This window comes from Camellia sinensis, chromosome 10, assembly GCF_055761805.1.
Source record: "Camellia sinensis isolate YWXY chromosome 10, ASM5576180v1, whole genome shotgun sequence".
NCBI lineage: Eukaryota > Viridiplantae > Streptophyta > Magnoliopsida > Ericales > Theaceae > Camellia > Camellia sinensis.
The window spans coordinates 4,184,813-4,207,621 of NC_138970.1; the positions used below are offsets into that span (position 1 = coordinate 4,184,813).

Sequence of the window (22,809 nt, forward strand, 5' to 3'; positions counted from 1 at the left end):
ATGTTTGATCCCTGTTGATCTACCAATTTCAGAACTAGACTAATTGTTGAGTCTAAAACTCTGGTTTGGAATCCTCCGCCTAAATCTCTTTGTTCTTCTGTCTAAATGCACACGATATAATAAAAAATTTCAAAGCACAATAACCTGGAGACATGACCAAGTAATTGCGTTTGCTTATTTTTTGGATTTCACTCCGAGCTCACTTCTATGATCTTAAATTGTTCATCTTTTAGGATTTAATGTGTAGATAATCCATGTAAAATATGAACAACAATTGTGATTCTGAATATAGACCGTCTATTTTTAAAAAGACAAATGTGATGTCGGTCATCCTAGAAAATTTTAAGCGGAGAGAGAGGATATGTCATGCCTAGATTATGGGTGTTGGGGTTGAGTGTGTGGGGCACCTAATTGTGGGTATGTTTGATCACAAGAGCTACCATTGTGGACCTCTCTAATACTCTATTGATTTAAGTTTGGAAACATGAAAATGACCAGCGAAATTTCGGAGTTGAGATTTGGAAAAACGAGACCAAAAACTTTGATCGTTCTTTTTCCTTTCGTTGAAATTGGCCAGCGCCTGAAATCTCTTTGATACTTTTTGCTGAGATTTGGCTCTCTCTCTCTCTCTCTCTCTCTCTCTCTCTCATGTCATGTTTCAAATTTTGGTCCACCATTTTATTTTATTTTTTTTTATTTTTGGGTGTAGAGTTTAGTTTTTTGTTTGGGGTCTATTTTTGTTTTGTAATGAATAGTTTTATAGATCAAGTTAAAATAGGCTTATGTCGGCATTGTTAAAATTTATTTTTATTTTTTACACTTTCACTGCTGAGGCCTCGTTTGACAAGTGTTCCTTCTAGTAAAAAAGTCAAAAATTTAAAAAAATCAAAAAATCAACAATTCATACTAAAAAGTCAAAGATTCTCTTTTTTTTTTCTACTTTTTGTACATCTTTTCGTAAAAAGTCAAAAAGTCATTCTAAATATATTAATTTTTTTTACATCACATTTTAGTAAAAAAGTCAAAAAGTTACTAAAAAAGTTTGTTCCCAAACGAGGCCTAGGAAGAATAAAAGAGTTCACATTTTTCTCCCACTTCACCATTTTTATGATCAACAATGATAGGTGGTCCGAAAAAATATGACTCGAATGGCTCGAAACACTCAAAACGACGTCGTTTTGAGTGTAAAAATGACATCACATATTCGAACTGTCATTTTGAATATAAAATGACATTATTTTAACATATTCGAATCATTCAAACCACAGAATTGAACCACCAAACATTTTCTTTTATGATGCCTGTCATTTGACATGTATGATTGTATCTCCAACTAACAAAACTGCATTGCTGTTGCTTGCATGCTTGCAGTGTTTTTTTATTTATTTATTTTATTTTTAGCATTAAAAAATGAATGCTATGAAAGGGATTGTTTAGGTATGGTTTTTTATTTTTATTTTTTTCTTGGTTCTAGTAAACCTGAATCCTCACACTATCTGCAAGAAATACGACAAAAAAAAAAAAAATCTTGTAAAGCCAAGGCCCACATTTGTAGGCAGACTCAGACTTCTGAAATTTTGATCTCTCTTCATATTGGATAGATGAGGTTGCAAGTCATGTTAATTGCTCTTCCCAAAAAAAAAAAAACCCAAAATTAATTCGTGACAAATCTTCTGAATAAAATTTCTTCTTATGTCTTAGCACTCTGCACTCTCATACACTAGTTTATCTCTTTCTCCAAAACAGAACCTAAAAAAAAAAAAAAAATTGCACTCTCATACACTAATTCATCTCTTCCTCCAAAACAGAACCTATAAAAAAATTAAAAAATAAAAATCATACATTGAAGTGGAATTTTTTTTTGATGAAACCACTATAAACAAGGCCATGATACAGACGTATGTATATGCAGAAACTAACTACACTCTGGTATTGATCTAATCTCATGGATTAAGCAGCCTCTTGTGCATGAGATTGGGAGCTAATAAAGGGATATACTGTATTGTTAGCAGTGGCAGTGGCAGCAGAGCCGGTGGTGGTGGGATTGGCCACAGTGGTAGTGGTGGTGGTGGTGGAGGCGACACGCTCGCATGAAGGGCACATGGTGAGAGTGGTGGCGGGAGGCTGCTTGTAGAAAGATTGGGAAGCCTTCAAAGTCCTTAATTCTTGAAGCTCCTTTTGTAACCTCCTGTTCTCTTCTGTCAGTGCCTCAAAGCATCTCTTTAAGTACTCACAATCTACCTCTGTTTGCTTCAACTTTGTCCTGTAATTAGTTGTTTTTAATTTTAACAAATTATTTTGTTGAAGTAATCCACACTATCAACACAAATATTTAAAGAATGATATGAAATCATCCTCAATATATATATATATATATATATATTTAAATTATACCTTGCTCTTCTATTCTGAAACCATACTTCTACTTGGCGAGGACGGAGATTCAACTGCTTTGCTAGAGCAAGCTTCTGTTTCTGCAAAATATGTGTATAACATAAATTGTAAATAGATGAGAGGAACCCTATGTTAAAAAACAAGAAAAACAGATACTAAACTATTTTAAACCACAAAATTCAGGTGACAACTCTTTTGATCTTAGATACTTTGGATTCTAAAGCTCTTCTATCAGAATGTATGTTGAGGGTACATGATCTTGTGATTGGATTAATAATTGAATAAAATACATAAATTTCTTGAAGTTCGAACTAATAATCCACCCGAGCATGGTATTCCATATGAGAGACTATTGATAATATTAAGAGTCTGACAATGTTAATTTCATATCTAAAATGACCATGTCTATCTAGTTTTACTTACAGGGTTGAGTGTATTGTGGTCTTTGAAGCTATGCTCAAGAAAAGCAGATTGTTCTTTGGAGAGTCTGAGTTTCTTCCTAGCCAAACCATTCTCTTCCTCATCACTTCCTCTTGAAGATCCACCTCTTTGATGATCTTTGTCAAATTCATTTAGAATAGTTGTCTCCAAATCCCTTTTGACTCTTCCACTTGTATATATTGACAAGTCTTCCATCTGAAATGATGAAACCGTGCTGTTTGGGGACGATAGCGATCCTCCATCTTCCCCATCCTCCACTGCCAATGGCAGGCGGTTCACACGATCTATCCTTCTTCGTGATCCATCTGATGAACCAGGTTCAGATAACACTGTCACAAGTTCAACATACCCAAGTTAGCTAAATCAAATTAACCACCAAAATAAGCAGAGAGTCAAAAGACTCATCAAGAAGCAATGCTATGCAATCAAAATTTTGAATATTTCCCAACTCTCTTAATCAATTCAAATCATATTCAAAATATTAAAAACTACCGTGTAATAAAATGCATATTTTGAAGACCGTGAGTATAATTAGTCCAAAAACATAAGGAGATAAAAAAAAAAAAATACAAGGAAATGGTAACAGTTATGGGCCTATTGTTCAAAAAAACTCATTGATTTCATTTAAAATTGTGAATTTTATTATTTTGAACCAATAATAACTTATATTTTACTGTGAGAAGTTATTCTGAAATAATCAAAATTATTGTTCTATTTACACACACACACTAATACCATTCGAATCATCCAAGTGACGAAAAAAATAAGAAAAACCCACAAAAACCCAGATCATAAAAAGATGGAAAACGTATAGACAAGGACAAAAATCAAGGTAAAAAGAAGAAAAAAGAATGAGCTTTTTAAAGTAATAAAAAAGTGAGTATTATTACAGTTCTCAGTGAGCCATGGAAAGCGAAACTGTGAGGTTGGTTGATTTCTTGGAACCGGAGTGAAAGGCAGAAGATCAAGCTGTACTGGCTGTGAATCTGATGATGAAGATGAGCCTCTTCTCTGTTCTTCACCTTTGTCTTTTGATCTGTCAAGAGGTCCTAATAATGAGAATGAGTTTGGTGCATAATGTGCATCTCCTAAACTCAAACCCAACTCCATGTTAGACTAAAAGCTTTGAATGGTTTTTGATTGACGAGGGAGAGAGAAGGACTTGTGAGCCAAATAAAACGTTAACAAGTCCTTGATATATAAACGAACAACCCCTCGAACAAGTCCTTTTGATTTATTTTGGCTTTGTTTTGGGGTAGTAAAGATTGACCGACAAATCTAGGTTGACAAATACACGTGAATCTACATTCATATACAACGGTTCATACATGAACAATTTACTTTGGCATTGATGCTATCTAATTTGAGAGAGTGTTTTTGTCTTTAGTACTCATTTTGAGGTAGATCTTAATAATTTGAATCGTTTATTTTTTAATACTCGTTAATAGAATATTCATATAAAAAATTAAGATGATCATATATCAATAACTATATATTTTAATTACATTTTGTTTTAAAAAAAATGAAAGGCTGTTATAATTTTAAGAATAATCATATATTTGTTGTAATACAAATAAATATTATACTCAATAAGTCTAAAAAATTAACAGTTCAGTTCATCGAAATTGATCCCAAAATGAACTCACGAAATCTCAATACTTTCGTAAATTGAGATTAAATTGGAGAGAATCCATACCCACATATTTTATCCAAGTAATCAATAAATCTTAGGAGTACAATATACTTAAAATGGTACTGTAATAATTGTTTTGAACATAATTAAGTGTTAAAAATATATTAATTTCAATAAAAATTGCATTGAAATTAATAAAATTATGCTTATATATTATTTTCACAAAAAAAAAATGTTGATTAAAAACTTCACTATTAAACTCCACTTTTTTTATTAAGGTAAAACTTAGGTCTCGTTTGTTAACTATATATTTTAATAAAAAAATTACTATAAGTTGTTATATTACTCCATCTATTTTTTCAGACATTTTTTTGTAAAAAGTCAAAAGTTATTAAAATAGTCTGTTTTCAAATGAGACTTTAATAATCATAAGATAATAGTTTAAAACATTTTTCTCCTTACTTTTTAATAATTATATTTTTAAAATTTATTTAAATTATTTGTCTTACAAACTATAGACTAGAGTGAAGTGTGAATCTATATATAACAGGTGGTTTGGCATCCCAAAATAAGTCTACACTTTTTATCTTTTTTAAATCATATCAATCAACATCTTTTTTTTATTTTTTTAAATATCTTTTTATAAAAAATTAAAAAATATATTTATTTAAAAAATCCCAAACAAAAAGTCAGTCTTGACAAACATTGGTCTGATTACACGAAATTTGACCATAACGATGACGTTTTACTTGGGCAGAAGAAAATGGGACCAATGTCTTACTATTCCAAGGAAATCGTTTTCTTCATCATCATTAAAGGTTTGAAGTTTCTTTTTCTAATAGAAAAACATTAATCATCATTGAAATTATCATAAACCCACCACACAAATGAATGGGTCAAACCAATGGCGAGTACGATTAGATATTTTTAATATTAATGAACATGTATTATTTGAGAGTTGTATTTTTTTTTTATGTCAAATATGTTAAAAATAATAAAAAAATTATTTTATAATTAATAATAAATATTTTAAAATAATAAATAGGGAGCTTTTTTTTTTGATAAATCCTATTTCTAAGAGTTTTATTCCATTTAACCCATATTTTTTTTGACTATTCCATTATGTCCTATTTGAGGTAAGAAAACCAAAACACCCTAAATTTTTTTGGCCCCCATTAATGTTGATATTTAATGTTGATTGTCATTATATCTTAACTCCAAAAAAATGTATTAACTACACACTACTATTTGAGGTTGATATGCATTACACACAAAAAATTAAACTTGATTCTTTATTGATGACGTGAATGTCAATATTTATATCAGATGACGTGAATGTCAATGTTCATATCAAATGACGTTGTGATAAAAGTGATGTTAAGGTTTACATCAACATTGCATCAAATTACACACCCACAAACCTCAACTTGAAATGAATTTTTGTCATTGTGCTGTCAATTACATGATGTGAATATTCATACTAAAACATACAAATGTGAATGTTCACATCACTATATTAGATAGAGAGAATGTTCACATGTTATAAACGTTCATATCTACATGTTGTGAATAAGAATGTGTTGTCAAGTAAAAATATAATGAACGTTATTTTTAATGTGTTGTCAATTAAAAATAAGAAGGTTCACATGTTGTGAACATTCACATTACTACATTAGATGAGAGAGAATTTTTCGAAAATGTGTTGTAAACGTTTGTATCAGATGAGAGAGAATATTCACATTATTTTTAATGTATTGTCAATTCAAAATATATTTACATTATATAATAATATAAAATAATAACATCAATGTTATTTAATTTATGTATGAAATTTCACATATCTCGATCCTTTCCCTTTTCTCTTCTCCCCCAACATTAAATATTAATATTAAATATAAGAGTATAAGAGTCTAACAAAATAGTGTAAATAAAAAAAAATGACTTTATGGAATAAAACAATAAATACATGGAACTAAGTGGGTTAAAAAATTCCTTCATGAATTTCTTGAATTAAAATACTTCTAAATAAAATTTATCAAAAAAAATCCCTAATAAATATTGAGAAACTAAAAACCTCTCTTAAGAGAGATTTGGTTGGATACTTTCACAATATTACTATTCAATTTATTCATGCTGATGTAAAAAGTGATTATATCTTAATTGATTGATTCTTAAAATAACTAAAAACTGATCGGTGATGTTTCATATACTAATTAATATATTAATTAGTGTATCAATATTAATTATGATATTCTTATTGATTTCATTCATTATACAAATTATAAATATAAAAAACTCTTAAATTATACCACATTATTAATTATATTAATTAGTATATATAGTATTATTCAAAATCGATACATAATATATCATGTCATTAAAAAGTAAATTCAAGAATAATATTTTTTAAAAATTGAATTTTTTTTTTTTAATTGTAATTGGGTGGGTTTTTGATAAATGAGGGTGGGGTGGCGGTCCCACAAGCGTGAGGATGGCTTTACAAAGAAGGGCATGGTAATTAAAGAACACATCTAGAGGAGGTGAGTGACCAGGTCACCTATTGTCATGCTTTTGGGATCATTGCAATTATTGAAGTCATGCATGCTTTAATCATAAGTATGATAATCTAGAGAGAGAGAGAGAGAGAGAGAGAAATGTTATTACCTGTTCTTACAACAATGTTATGCCCTAATTATTAATCAATATTAACTAATTTATTAAACGATAAATCATTTTATGTTGGTAAAAAAACTAACACAAAATGATTAACTTTACTATTTAAACTAATCCTTTTTATCAAATTAGAACATTAAGAAGTGATTTGAGAAGGGAAAAAAGAAAAAGTATGAAAGTTAGTTATATTTTATTAATATTTTACTTGTATTTTTTTTTCTTTTTAAATTGTTATCTAAATCTATTAATCAGACACAACGTAATTGTAAAAAAAGACTGGTTTATAAATTATTTTATCCACGACCATTTTTTTTTTTTGTGTGTTGACAATAATAAGGTTTAAGAGCAGTAGAAGTGATTTGGTCAAACCAGCAAACACAAGGACCCGCATGCCCCTTGACATTATTTCATGTTAATGATTCTATAAAATTATAATAATAATAATACAAAGTATTGTAATCATTACTATAATTATATTTACTTGGGACGACTCATTTTCTATGCTTATCTTTTGAAAATTGTTGTACAAGACTGGAAGAGAAGAGAGGAAAGAAAAACAAGTTCTTTAGTTAGGTAATTAATCAATTTAGATTGTTGAAGCTTTGAGCTGATTTGTGTTCATTGTTTTACTGCCTTTGAACGAAAAATTATGAGTGTCTAAAATTAAAAAAGAAAAGAAAAGAAAAGAAAAAATTAGTACACAAAGGTCATGTTTGTTTGGGTGGACATGAGCTTGGGATTGGACTAATAGTCCAATAAAATTATTAATCCGATGTTTGGTTAAATAATTAAAGTACGGACTAATTATTTTAAACTTGACTATTAGTTAAGATAGGATATATAATCCAACGAATTTGTAGTCGTAGGACTATTAGTCATGGGAATGCTAATCCAATCCGCCCAAACAAACATGACCAAAAAGAATAAAAAGAATTATATAGCTCTATTACTTTTAAATTATGACACGCAACGGTTGATTGTTTTAGTTTGAAATGAAAAATTGAGAGCAAAATTTCACAGAATTCTCTGTAAAAATTCTGTTTGCATTGTATTACTAAAATAAAAATCTGGCACTCATATACATGTATAATAGCAGAGGCGAATTTGTAAACCGTTAGTGCAAACCAGAACACAAATAATAGCGACATAAAATAAAGGGGAGTGTCATCTCAATGGTGAAATTTCACAAGAAACTATCGAGCATATGGGTACCTAAATCAACTGCAACGGGACAGGACTAGTAGACCCTTTCGGTCCCTCTACATCTAGAACATTCGCTCTTTTTTTTAGGCACTTCTTCTCGAGCGTCTTCAAAGTGCCTTTTTCTTCTTTTCAAGCTCTTCAATAGCTTCATCAAGTTTGATAATGGTTAGCTGCATAGAATCTACCTTCTTTTGGAGATCATCAGTTTCCATTTCTCCATCTTGTTCAATAATGGCAAGCTTCTCAGAATATACGACTGCACATTGGCTTGAGACCAAAGTGAGTTCGCACCGGTTTCCTCAAATGGGCAATGACAATTTCAAAGCATGCATATTGAACAAAAGCGAAGGAGTGAAACCAGGTCAAAACTTGATTTGTAGTTATGTCCGGGACCATGGTTCTTCATGTACCGTCATTATGAATAACAAAATTGACTTTGTATCAAGTCTGAAGACTATTACTGAAAAAGCTTGGTTCCCACCAAAGAAACTAATTGAATAAGGTACCCCCAAAACTTTCCTCAAAGAGACTTGGTCGAAGATGCCAAGTTTTTGCTTTGAAGGACTAATTGTAAGATCAAAATTATTTCCCGGGAAGCAAATCAATGTGCAGATGCATTGGCTAGAATAGGAGTAGATCGAACTCAAGACTATGTGGTCACTGATGACCCACCAGCCCAACTCAGGGCCTTTTATTACTTTAGATATGACTGGTGTGTAATGGAGAGCTTAGTTCTCTCCCCCTAAACTCTTGCTCCTATTTCCTTTGAATCGAAGAATAGATAAATAAAGATTATTACTGAAGTCCCCGTATTTGGAAAACAAGGCTTTTAGGATGGATACCCCGTTCTAAAAAATCATGTAGATTCCATCCATGATAAGGTGGAATCCCAATTTTCCCAAGGCATTGTGATTTCAACTTCACAAACAATTTTTTTTCAATTTCCTTTCCACACCAGTCATTGCAATTCCTTTACACACCTTACAAACTTTATTTAAATTCTCAATTTTCAGAAGCCAACTATTAACACTCACCCCCAACTTGCTGCAAATAACCACGATAGCAGCAGACCATTTGCACAAGCTGCATTTTTCAATTCCAAAGCACGTGTCACATTGTCTTTGAACGCCTTCAATCTTCTGGACTCAAACACTCAAACCTAGACACATAACACATTTTGTCTACAGAAATTGTCCACACACGTTACTAACTTCTAAGAAATGGGTCACTAACTGCTGTAAGTTGACACAGATACCCCACAAAAACAACATTATGCTTAGCCAACAACCCAAAACACACATACAAATTCAATAAGAAGAACTACAGAAAGAAGCTGTTGTTTTACCCATAAAAATTGCATAAATAAATGAAAATAACCATAGATGATTTAGGGCATTGAAAGCTCACATATGAATAAAGCTAGAGTTTCCAGAATCATGTACAAAAGCAAAAATTAGGTTGGCCTGCTTGCTTCACTACATATTTGATTTGCCATACAAACTAAAACTAAAAAAACCACTTAAAGGAGGGCAACAATGTTGCCAACTGCATATTCTAAGCATCAAAACTTCATTTTATAAACAGCTCACTGCAATCAATGATTTTTGCATAAGTTAAATGCCTTCTAAAACGCAAAAGCTATATGAAGGCATTCGCACTTACAAAGCTGATGAGAATATTAAAACCTCATGAGATTCTGGAACAATTATTCAATGGAAGGAGCTTATTTCAGTTCAATCTCCTCCTTCTATGTGCTCTCGAATCTCCACTGTCCACATCGGAAACCCTTGACGCGTCATTTCTTCTTCTGGATGATGAAGTAGAAAGGGCCACTGTAGAATCTATTTCAACTGCATTATCTACCGTCTGACTCTCAGAGTGTATAGCAGCAGCAATGCTTGACATGGAATCTCTATCATCAACTGGTGGAGGCTGCTCTTGATTTCTTTCTACATTATGGAAGCGAAAATAACTTTCTGCAGAACTTAAAGCAGATGTAAGATTTGATATTGTAGAAGCTCTATGTGTATGTGATCTTCGAAGTAAAAGGGATGAAAGCCAACGGCTTTCACCCACCTCAGAGTTAGTAGGGCTGCTCTGTGTTAAGTCAACATCAACCACATCATCTGGTGGCACCACTGTATTCTGTTCTCTGCGAATTCCCCTAGAAGTCAGAATCCGATTGAGCAATGAGTTGTTTCTTTCAGGTGAATTGCGAGCACTCTCTGAATTTTGTGGCAAGGCTTGGACCAAATCCCTGGTCAAATCAAACCTACTTCCAAGACGTCGAATCATTTCCTCCATTGGGATAGTAAATGCATTCCTCTGAATAGTTTGCCTCCAGCTCTCAATCCTCCTTCCTTGGGGCCGAAGGGGAATCTTAAGACTTGGATCCTCTTCTAGCTCACGGTTATTGCTTCCACGACCATAAATTGGGGTCACAGTCTTAGTTGTCACCTCTCCCTTACACACTGGACACTCTCTGGCATCTGAGTGAACATGTATCCATTGATAAAGGCATGGCCAACAAAACAAGTGACCACAACAAGTCACAACAGGATCTCTTGCCAAGTCCAAGCAAATGTTACAATCGAAAAAGCTTCCATCCTCACCATTACCCTTTTCCTCATTCTCCTTTTTCCCTAATGATTCATTCTCAACATCGGTCGCATTATTCTCACATGTTTTTATTAATTCAGCATTTCTTTCCTCGGGGGAAACACTACCTTCCCCAGTTTGCAAGCTACCAACAGCAGCATTACCTGAATTGGCCATCAATTCCATGGCAATGTTTCTAGTTTCAGGGGGAATCGGACCCTGTCGCCGCACTGATCGCCACCTCTGCCTATTTCTCAATCTCAAAGTTTCTCTGAGTCGATTAACACGCCCATCTATCCATTCCTCCAAGTTCATAGTCCCACTGGACAATGATCCCGATCCCGGTTCATCATCAGGAGATGGAGAAGGACCCAAATTCAAGTCCAGATTCATTGTATTCGGTATCTCGTCCTCCATTGAAAATTCAACAAAACCCCAAATGAAAACCCTAATTTTTTTGCTCAATCCAATCAAAACCCTAATCTCTTTCGGTCAACTTCAGAAAAAGCCCTAATCAATCTGACCACGAAATCAAAAACCAAACTTTAGCGTACAAAAAGCAACGAAAAGTAAGGTCATTGAGATTGAGACCTCGCAATCGACCGCTCTAATCTAAAATAATTAAGAAGAACAGTGTTTTGCGATTAAAGGGTTTTGCGATTCAAAGAAAGAGAGATACGAAAATTCAACAGTCCTTACACAGAGATAGAGACCTCGAGCAAGATGGGTTTTGAGAAGCACCGTTGTTGAAGGTACGATCGAGACTCAGATTTGCGAGTGTGACGAATTGGCGGTGGTGGTGTTCGATTGACTGGAGTGACATCTCAATGGATTCACCATGGTAGCGTGCAATCGAACCTAGAGAGAGAGACGGAGAAGATTGGGTTCAGCTTCGAAAAACCCCAAAATTGAGAGAGAGAAGAGAGAAAGAAAGGGGTAAATGAAAGAGAAGCCGAGCGAGTGTAAGCATTAGCTTAGAGAGAGAGAGAGAGACCCACAGAGATTCTCTGCGGTGCAGTAAATAGTATTTGTCTACTCTCCCCTTGTGATGCCATATCAGCATTAGGGCACTAGGCTATTTTATTTTTTGGGTATAGCTCCTGTCCAGTCCGGGACCGTACTGTTGGGCCCGTGAAGGCCTACCATGGGTCCTATTTTGATAATCTGAACTGTTTCAATATGTAAAAATCGTCTTGTGCTATATGCCTGTAAAAAATCACGTTGATCGGATATCTATAGCTATGTGATCAAAACAGTTTTTTGTCAACTGTTAATTTGTTCACGTCTATTTTTTTAATACGAAACTGATTTGATCATATAGCTATCGATATCCGATTAATGTGATTTTTTACAGACGTATAGTACTCGACGAGTTATACACATTAGACGGTTCAGATTATCAAAACGGGACCCGGGGTAGACTCCCATGGGTCCAACAGTACGATCTAATCGGATCTCGAACTGGACAGAAGCCAATTGCTTTTTTTTCTCCCTATATGATAGTATTACATTTACCAAGTATTATAAATATTAATTATTTATGTCATTCTTCATTGTTTCAAAATATTAATTTATTTTCAAAAATTAAGTAAAAAAATAATACAAATTTACTATTTTTCTTTTCTTTTAAATTTATTAACAACATAAAAAGTATGATTATAACATTAATATTCTTCAAAAAAATGTACTATCAAAAAATAATTTTGAAAAATTAATTTTTTTAAAATGTAATAATTATACTATAAAAAAAATTAAATTTTCTAAAAGAGATCGTTATTTTGAGACGAAAGAAGTACTCACATTTCAAAGGGATTCCTCTCTTTTTTATAACTTATTTCTCCATACTTCTACGTTTCATTTTTATGAATTTCAATTTCAACTCACACAGAAGATTTAAATTATTTATTTCATAAATCTTGTAATAAATATTATCAATATAATTTAATTCATAAATCTTGTAATAAATATTATCAATATAAAAAATTAACTTTATCAAATAATTATAAATATAGAAAAAAATTATATTTTATTTTATAAAATAAATAGTTTAAATTTATTATTGTGTTTGTCATTTATTTTATCATTTTATAAAATAAAATATGATTTATTTATGTTATTATAGATATCTAATCAAACTGATTTTTTACATAGTGTAGACACCCCATTTTTGACCGTCCTCAAGATTTGGACGTCATCACTTGTGCATTTGATGATTATGGTTGCATGCGTTCGTTTTGAGTGTTTGAAGTCCTTGGCGGAACGCCCTGTCTTTGAGCCTTTAGACCTTATCCTTTCTATGCCTTATTTTAGATCAAAACTTGGTGCTTACAACTTGTGGTGACCTGTCAGCCACCACCATAGGCTGTTGGCCATAGATTGTGCTTGTCGGCCATTGGTGTGGCTGGACGGCCACCAGTCTCTTTTTTCAGATATTTGTTGACAGCTGTGTCAGCTATTAGCACATTGAGTTGCATCTCCCTACACGTGTATGGTAGGATGTTTCTAAGCTCAAGACTTATTTTCTATATATAGGGGGGTTCCTCCCTCATTTTAAAGGGTTAGAAAAATTAGAGCAAAAATCTCTCTCTCTCTCTCTCTCTCTCTTACAATTTTGTGCCTAATTGCTTGCTTTCTTTACACTTTTGCATACGCATCCTAAATCAAATCCTCTTACCTTTGAGCTGAGGTTACTTAGGGTCTTCTTGGAGCTCTTGAAGGTGGTTTTAGCTTGGTTTTGTTCCTAGAATTGCCCTTTGCTTCAAGAGGTAGTTTACTTGTCTTGTTTACTTTGTTTTGCAAGCTTGTTTTACCATCTTTTCTTGCTGTTTTGGGACTGGTTTTGAACTGAGAAAAACTCTATTTTTGTGGCCTAAAAGTGTTGGCTTAAGCCTTTTTTTAGTTAGGGAGTGGTTCACCCTTGTTGCTTATTGGTTTGTAAAGCTTTTGTGCCTTTATTCATCACTTTCAAATAAAATTTTTTGGGCCTTTTAACTACTGAATTTCAGAGATTTTTCAGTGGCAAAAAACTTATTTTGAGGTCCAAATTTGGAGGGGTTAGCCTCCCCTCTTTGTGTCTTGTTTGCATGCCTAGTTAGCTTCACATATTAGCATGTTTTTCTAGTTTAACTTAGCTCAAGTTCAGCATGCTTCAGCCTCTAAATAACCTATTTTAGCTCTATTTTGGGCTGGTTAATTCATTTGAGTCTTGTTTTGCATAGTTGTAGTGTAACCCCTTTCACTAACTTAGTGTTTCAAGGCTCTACCCATCATTGGTATGAGTTGATTACATGTTTTAGTGCTTTTTCTACTTCAATTCAGCACTTATAATCTCTGCAATCTCCCTCATTTCTTCACCTTTTGATTTTTCTTTGAAAGTGGTTTCAAACCACTTGTTTGCCCAAGTGTGAAATAGAGGTACTACACCTAATGGTTTAATCCTTTAGGGGGTTCATTACCAACAGTGTAATGCCTCTTCCATGCCCAAAACAACTTATGATTTGAGCCCTCCTTCCATTAGAGGACACTCACCAATGGACTTAATGGATTAATGAATGATTTGGTAATTAAAATGAGTAAACAAAATTGGCAAGTAAAAAAGACAAGATAAGTATCTTTTTGTGTTGCATTGCATGTGTTTAAATCAGAAGTTAATTTGAAAAAAATGATGAAATGTGCCATTTTCCTAGATCTCCATTACCCTTGATCATGCATGATGGGGTGATGGTCTTTTTGGTCTCATTTTGCATTTATTAAACTTGCACAATTGGTTTCACAAGCCATCATGCAATGAATTTTCTTGATTGATGGTTTGTGAACTAAACCTTGTCCCTCATTTGATTTCCCCATGAAAATGAGAGGCAAAGTGTGCAAACAACCCTTGAGAAATACGCTGTTTTGCTCTATTTTGCTCTCTGTTGCAGTAAGAAAGTTCAAACCAGCAGTGGCCAACAGCCACCACTAGTGGCCGACCGGCTACCAATGGTAGCCAACTGGCCACCATTGGTAGCCGATCGGCCCCTTGTTGACCAATGAAATTTGCACAATGTGTTGGTAAGGTGGGGCAAAAGTGTTCTGGAAGTGGACAACTTTATTGGTGTTTATATGTGCAAATAGAGGCATTCAGCAGCAAAGCAGTGGCTTTTCAGGTGAAGAATCGAGCATGCATGCATCCCTCGCTTCCAGGGATTAGCTAATTAGTTTAATTAGTAATAGATCAAATACATGTTGTAATTAATTAGTTATAGCTAATTAAGAGTTGCAAATAATTAGTTAGTTTAACTAGTTATTCGATTTCGTTTTGTAATTAGTTAACTAGAATAGTTAATTAATTCGGTTTGTAATAACTAGTTAGTTTAATTAGCTTAGCTTTAGATAGTTAGCTTTTATTCATTCGGACTCTCTTTCGCAAGGGCGTAATGTTGTAATAAGTGTGCGTGCGTATGTGTATGTCTTCCAACCCCACGTCTTTCTCCATTTTATTTAATCACTTTTGATGGTTAGATTAGGGACATGTTTTGATTAGCATATCGCATGCTTACATCCATTCATCTTGTTTTGCATGCACCGAGGCTCGGCGCATCATTCAAACCGCATTGCAATTTCAAATACTTCTTTGAATACGTGTTTAATCGCATGTTGTTCAAATTGCTTCATATGTCATATTAGTAGCTGAGCTTATTAATTGCATTATTGCATGTGTTGCATTAGGCATGTTGTATAGTTAGGAATCATGGATTATTTTCTAACTCATATTTTCTTAGCTTGGAGTACTAGGTGAGTTTTTATGCTTTTGTATAAGTGTGAATGTTGCCATGATTAACATGCTTGCCATGATGCTATGTACTTAAATGCTAAACTACTTGAATGCCTGTGGATGAAGGCTTGCTTTTTGAATTGGAACGATTCAACAAATAAATGTTTTAAGCCCACTTTGTTGAGTGGCAAATCATGTTTTAAGCCCACTATGTTTGGTGGCAAATCCACAACTTTAAGCCCACTCGAGGTGGCAAATTCAAACTATTTTCGCAAACAAACATGAGTTGAATTGTTCTAAGTCTTGCAAATTAGTCTATACTTGCTTGTGCGCGTCACGTAGTAAAGCTAGCCTAATAATCAGAATAAGAATACATAATGTTTATAAAAAATCATATCATGATTAGTAGAGGTCGATCTTTAATCGGACAAGGGGGGGGCTCAATTCATGACCTTCCCCTCTCGTACCCAAGTTCCCGAGTCGAGGCAACTTTGGTGGTGACAGACTTGTGGCCTTTAGCACGAGTCATGGGTTTCCTAAATTTTTCCAAAATAAAATATTTAGGTGGCGACTCTGTATTTGGCAAAGCAGTTCAATTTTGGCATTTTTGATCCCAAAATCAATTTTCTAAAAGATTTTCTAGATTTGGATTCTTTGGTGATTATGAGTTTCACATTGCACTTGTGAGATTAGATTCAGAACCGCGGGAATCCGAACTGTGAGGCATTTCTTTCAAACCTTCCGAAAGGGGGCACGAAAAAGGCGAGCCACAGTTTTTGGCGACTCCACTGGTGATTTAGAGAACTTGACTTGAACTCATGATATATTATTTTATTTACACTTATGTGTTTCTTTGTCTTTGCATTTGCATTTACATCAGTGCGTCTAAGTTACAGTGTTTGCCATCTACTATTCCTGAATGGTTTGTCGGAGGCTCGCTTGGAAAAGTTTGCCAAAAGGCTGACCGGTTGTGGGCTCTGCCACGATGGGAACACAACCCTTGGATCTGGACTACTGCTGTACCGTTTGATCCTCATTTCACTTCTCAGTATTAGGTGTGAGAGGTATATTAGGTAGTCTTGCTGAGGTACCCTTTTTTGACCAATTGACCTAGTTGCATATCGGAAACCATAGAGACTGTTCCAAACTAGGACAAGTTGTTTACCTGAATGCAGGAATTGTGTGAAGCCACTTGTTGTGCATAGTGAAACACTAGCTCCTGATGAAACTAAGGCAGGGTAACCTTACCCCATCATAGGGGTGTTTTGTAGGGATGGCAATTTGAACCCGGCCCCGATTTGAGCGGTTTTTTCTCAAAAAATACCCCCGACGGGATGGGGATGATATTCAAAAATTAATCCCCGATCAGTTTCAAGCCGGGGACAGGGATAAGTGTCCAAGCCCCGTCCCGTCCCCGGCCCGATTTGTCCCCGAAGTAAAATTACCATTTTACCCATATATATATATATATATAAAGAGAAGATAGCCTCTGCTCCGCCTCTCCATTTCACTGATACAAACCCCTCTCCCTATTTTTTTTTTTCTCTCTCTCTCTCTCTCTCTTCTCCCTTAGAAACCCACTTCTCTTTCTCTTCCCTTTACTCTCTCTTCCGCATCCGAAGTCGTCGACTTGATCCTCCAATGTCGTTGCCTCTTCCGACGCCACTACCTCCTTTGACGCCACTACCACCGTGTTACCCCTGGCCAGTGGCCGTCGTCCCTCACTAGATCTTCGCCGCTGCAGATTTATTCCAGGGATTACGAGATCGATCGAGCATGGTGGAGTCTTCCATGAACTCCACCAGATCTAGTTTCTTTCTCTCTCTCTCTCTCTCTTTCCTCCATCGTCCTCTCAGATCTATGTGTCTTATTCTATCAAATATATATATATATATATATTTTGGTGTAGTTGATCTATTGTTAATGATTTGTTGTTGATGTTGAAAATGTATATGTGTCTCTATGTTGTTGTTGATCTGTTTGATGATGTTAATGATTTTGTGCGTGTGTCTCAGATTTGTGTTGTTGTTGTTGTTGAAAATGTATGTGTGATGTTGTTATTGATGATATTGAAACAATTTAGGCCAGGGAATTTTCGGAGTCGGGGAAACTCGATCCCCGATCGGAGGCGGGGGCGGAGAGAGTAATAGGTTCCCCGTCGGGGATCGGGGCCAGGGACAGGGCAATGTTCACCATCGGGGATCGGGGAGTGTGATCCTTGGCCTCGCCTCGCGCCCGTTGCCATTCTTAGTGTTTTGGCTCTCACTTGCTTGATATGTGCTTTTAGAGTGAAACTCTACAGGAATGTATGTATCAGTTACAAGTCTAGGTATCAATTTTTTGGGAGGCAGAATTCAGTTTTGAGTATGGTTCTACAGCTTTGATTACATCAGTGTACTGATTAGAATCTGAGCAGAGGGGCTGTGCAGTATCTGATTTTTGTTTTCTTTTTGCTTTGTTTCTTTTTTTGCAAGAGAGTTTTTCATTATTGCTTCAGACGATTCTGTTACCCCCCAAGCACTCTAGACCCCTGTAAGAAGGATTTGTAGATCCGGGGATCTTGTCAGGGGACAGCCAGTGTTTGTTTCACTCCCACCGGTTACCAGACAGAGGAAGATCAGACAGAATTCACTAATCCAACAGTCACCTTTCATTTCATCTACGCCCAGTCAAGCCTAGTCTTCTACTCCAGAAAGAGAGTATTCACCAATTCTGGTAGCCCAATATCCCCCAGTCAGCATTGAATATATGCTTTGTCAGCTCCAGCAGACTATTGAGACTATGTAGCTAGATGCTGCCCGCCAAGTTGAGACCACAGCCCGCCAAACCGAGGTCGTAGCTTGCCAAGCAGAAGTAATAGAAAGGCTTTAGTAACAGTAGCCACAACCAGCAGTAGCCTCTGCATCCCATGCACTCCCAGCGGGAATTCCAACACCCAGGGTCACAGTCAATGTCCAAGAAAATATGGGCATTCCAGCAGATCCGATCCCACCTCAGACTTCCAAGGCACCAATTTACCAAATGGAGACGCCGTTTGAATTCGAGGTTGACCCCACTGCACTGAAGGTCAACAAACCAGAAAAGCTCTTCAAATGGGTGCAGGGCGTGAATTCAATCCCAGATATTGAGGATGGATACACAGATTCTGCGGTAACTCTGCCGAACAGATTCAAGATGCCGTATATAGACCAGTTTAACGACTCCGGGGATCCTATGGTCCATCTACGGCTATTCTCTGATATCCTACGACCCATGGGTCTCACTAGATTGCAGAAGTTGTCACTTTTTGGCTGGACCCTGTCGAGTATAGCAGCCATTTTGTATGCCAAGCTTAAAGACTCTGTGAAGAGAAATTGAGAGGAAATGGCCGAGGCCTTCATAGTACAGTACTTCTACAATACTCAGATTGAGGTTACTACTCGTGATCTTGAAGCAACTCGCCAGGAGTCGAAGGAGGGCTTCTCGGATTTTGTGACTCAATGGAGGGCCAAGGCCTCTATGATGACTATCCAGCCGTCTGAAAAAGGACCAAATCAGAATGGTGGTCTGTAACTTGCAAGGGAGATTATTACAAAAAATGATAGTCTTGCCTTTGTTTACATTTGCTAAGCTCCATGAAATAGGTGTTCAAATTGAAGATGCGATGAAGTAAGGGCTGATAGACCATGAGAAGGAACAACCCAAAAGGCCCTTTACATGCAGCTCTAATGCAGCCATCACTAGTGGCACCTTGCACGGCCTTCGGATGTGAGCATGGTCACCACCACACCCAAAACTGCCAACCCGTTCGCCAACACCTCCAATACAACCTCACAAACCTCGAGCCATCAAGCCCGAAACCTAAGGGGTCTTCACCTCGCTCTATGTGACCTTGTCCAAAGCCTTAAGGGTCTTAATAAAAAAGGAGCATCTTAAGCAGTTAGAACAACGCCTACTACCCGATCCTCTCCCTTCAAAACACAATCCGGCCAAATACTGTGCTTTTCGCCAACAACATAGTCATAATACTGATTAGTGCTTTAGACTACGTAATGAGATTCAAGATCTCATTGACAATAATGTGATAGCACCTCTAGAAAAATCCAATGTCACTACAAATCCTCTCCCACCACCTAATCAAGTCCCTCCATCCTGGCACATAAACCTCATCCAGACACTGGTCGTCCCTTATGACCCCAGTATATACATCACCTCTTCCCACCTATCTAAGCCGGTATTTTTCATCCCTGAGAGCATAGGCTTTTGCATGGTGAGCGCGTCTTCACTCCAATCCGAACCCATAGTGGTGACAGTGGAAGATGAAGGGAGGCCAGCCTTGGTAGAGAATGCCAGTCTGTTGCCTGAGGGCTTTGAGGACTTATCTGAAGGGACATACGACCCGATCTACTATGTTGTGCCAATCAATCAAGCTAAGCCGGAAGTGGTGTTGCCGACTGGAATGGGGGTCAGTGTAGTTCGAAAAGATGGACCAAGTCAAGGATTAAATGATCTAACTGACCTGGAGGAGGATATAGACAATTTGCAGTTCTTTGATAAGCAAGATCAAGGAGACGTACATATTAATTGGTTTGATCTGAATGGGTCAACAGAAAATTCTGGGTGGCTAAGTAATGAACCCGATATAGATGAGGGAACTGAATTGAAGTTAGAAGAACAGAAAGCAAGAACCGCTACAATGGCCGGAACGATCGATAGGAAGGGTAAACTACCGGAAAGCACCGGTGAAAAACAATTGGCTCAAGAACTGGGCATTGTTAGCACTGTACATACCGAACAAGAAGTCGTGCCGGAGTGGTTTGGGTAAGAAATGAGTGGAAGTGATCGGAAAGCTAGATTAGCTCAATGCCCCGCGATGAATGTTTTTGCTGAGAGAACACTTAGACTGGAACCACACAATTGCTTATCAGTTGCTGGAGGTATGTGGTGGGAAGATGATGATCATCATCTTGCCCACACTGACGATGATTGGGGTGAAGGCCTTCCTGGCAATACCTGGTATGTGGAAGAAGTCGACCACATGATAAGAAGTGGTCGATATTTCAAACCACCGCATCTTGACCAACCTGAGGCATCTGGGAAGGACAAAGAGCTAGAGAAACAGAAGGAAAAACAGTTGGAGGAAGAGGCTGTGCTGAAACAGTTGAAGAAGATTCAAGCTGACATATCTATCTGAGGGCTCCTTATGGTTTCGTGAGTGCACAGACAAGCTATACTGACAGCGATGGATAAAGCGAAGTTGTCTATTGACACCACCCCGGAACAACTGGTGGGATTAGTCTTCCCGAGAGGCGCTGCACCAACTTTGACTTTTTCTAACAAGGAGTTATCGCCAGAAGTCTCTGCACACAACAAGCCTCTATACATATCCGTAGAGTGCTGAGAGAAGTGGATACCAGTGGTATTGGTTGACACTGGGTCAGCAATCAGCATCTGTCCTTCTCGTACAACTTATGCTATTGGTCTGAAACTGGTTGATTTTGTGCCTACAGCCCAGGTGATCCGGGCGTATAACAATATAAGCAAAAAGGTGATGGGAATGGAATAGATTAGAGTACAAGTCGGCCCAGCTCAACAGGACATTGAGTTCCATGTCTTGGATGTTCCGCCCACTTTCAACTTACTACTTGGGCAACCTTGGCTACACCAAGTAAAAGTTGTCTCTTCTACCCTCCACCAAACGCTGAAGTACTCCCATCGGAAAGGGGTAGCTATAGTCTTCGAGAATTCATCTATACATCCTCCGCCAGAGGTCACTACACCTATGCTGGAGATTGTGCATGGCGAAGAGGATGTCTTTCTTTTAGGGTTTACCTTGGCTGAGGCCCGGGTTGTGATATCCCTATTCCGTAATATGTTAATTGGTCCTTAATATGAGTATGATTATGTGTTTAATATGATTTTGTGTGCCATTATGTGAAAATATGTGGTTTTGAATTTCTATCTGTTCACTGTAGGAATATCTGTTTGATTATCTGCTTTGGAAATTAAATTGAAGGCCTTATCGGCCACAGAACCCGAAATTGACTACGCTATTACGAATGGCATGATTTTTAGAGCCTACGGTGAAATTTAATTGGAAATTGATTCGGATCAAAATAATTAGATTCAGAACGACTAATTAAGTGCTCAATTATTTGATATTAAAATAATGTGACTTAGTGGGGCTTTATAAGGGCCTTATTATATTCATTCCTTCTTTTTAAAATCATTTGGCTGATATTAACTCTAAGAGAGGGAAGAGAGGGTCGGCTAGAGAGGGAAAGAGGAAGGATTGCATGTTTTGGCTCAAGGTTTGTGAGATTGGGAAGTTAAACTCAAGATTCAACTAGAAATTGGGAAGATTAAGGCTCCTAGGTGAGTAATCAATCCTTGACTCATGGATTTTTGTTTGTAATTTGTAAATTCAAGTTTGATTAATGGTCAAGAACACGAGTTAGATTGATTATGATGAAATTGAGTTGGTTTTGTTGAAATTGAAGTCTTAGAACACATGCATGTAGGAATTTGCCATAAATTTCCATACATAAAGTATGTAATCCATGTTGAGTTTTGATTAATGACCATGTATTTGATCATCTCTTCACCAATTAAGTTGAGGATATTGTGTATATTTCACATGCAAGTGCAAATCATGGGAGTTTGAGTCTTGCATGTTTGAATCTAGTGTGTTGGTGATGAGTTTGAGTTGATTTGAGACATGCATGTGATTAAATTGTGAAATTGAGCTTCATTGTGTTGTAATTTGGTGTTTATACAATGTTAGAATATGTATATGTGAAGTTTGAGCCAAAATCATGCATTTGGAACCTTTGAATGTCGAATTGAAGCTCAAGAACATGTTCTGGATTTTCCAGAATTTTGATTCCCGCTCAAGTAGAGAAACCGTCGCTCGAGCGTGAAATTCGTGTTCCCAGTATTTTCTGCAGACATGGTGTCCGCTCGAGCGGGGAAGTTAATGCTCAAGCGGGGAGCCATGTAGAGAGGCCTTCCGCTCGAGCGCCAGAGTCCGCGATCGAGTGTAAATTTGACATATCCAGTACTTTTGTAGGCCTCAAGGGTCCACTCGAGCGGGGAAATCCACGCTCGAGCGGGGACCCTGTTTTCTGAAATTTTG

The 22,809-nt window shown here is 36.4% G+C and overlaps 2 protein-coding genes across 3 annotated transcripts; both read right to left on the reverse strand.

The window, feature by feature from the left end:
- Positions 1-1,674: 1,674 nt before the first annotated feature.
- On the reverse strand, positions 1,675-4,223 carry LOC114260462 (homeobox-leucine zipper protein HAT2). Its single transcript, XM_028200602.2, has 4 exons — positions 3,726-4,223; positions 2,818-3,164; positions 2,395-2,474; positions 1,675-2,263 (listed from the first exon to the last, which is right to left on the reverse strand). Exons 1-4 carry the CDS (start codon positions 3,943-3,945, stop codon positions 1,951-1,953), a joined length of 960 nt encoding a protein of 319 aa, XP_028056403.1. The 5' UTR covers positions 3,946-4,223; the 3' UTR covers positions 1,675-1,950.
- A 5,507-nt stretch (positions 4,224-9,730) lies between these two features.
- LOC114260460 (RING/U-box superfamily protein) lies at positions 9,731-12,004 on the reverse strand. 2 transcript variants are annotated; one of them, XM_028200599.2, is made up of 2 exons: positions 11,642-12,004; positions 9,731-11,461 (listed from the first exon to the last, which is right to left on the reverse strand). In XM_028200599.2, exon 2 carries the CDS (start codon positions 11,357-11,359, stop codon positions 10,073-10,075), a length of 1,287 nt encoding a protein of 428 aa, XP_028056400.1. In that variant the 5' UTR covers positions 11,360-11,461; positions 11,642-12,004; the 3' UTR covers positions 9,731-10,072. The 2 variants fall into 2 exon arrangements, with proteins under 2 accessions (XP_028056400.1, XP_028056401.1); XM_028200600.2 differs by having other exon boundaries at positions 11,656-11,968.
- Between the last annotated feature and the right edge of the window lie 10,805 nt (positions 12,005-22,809).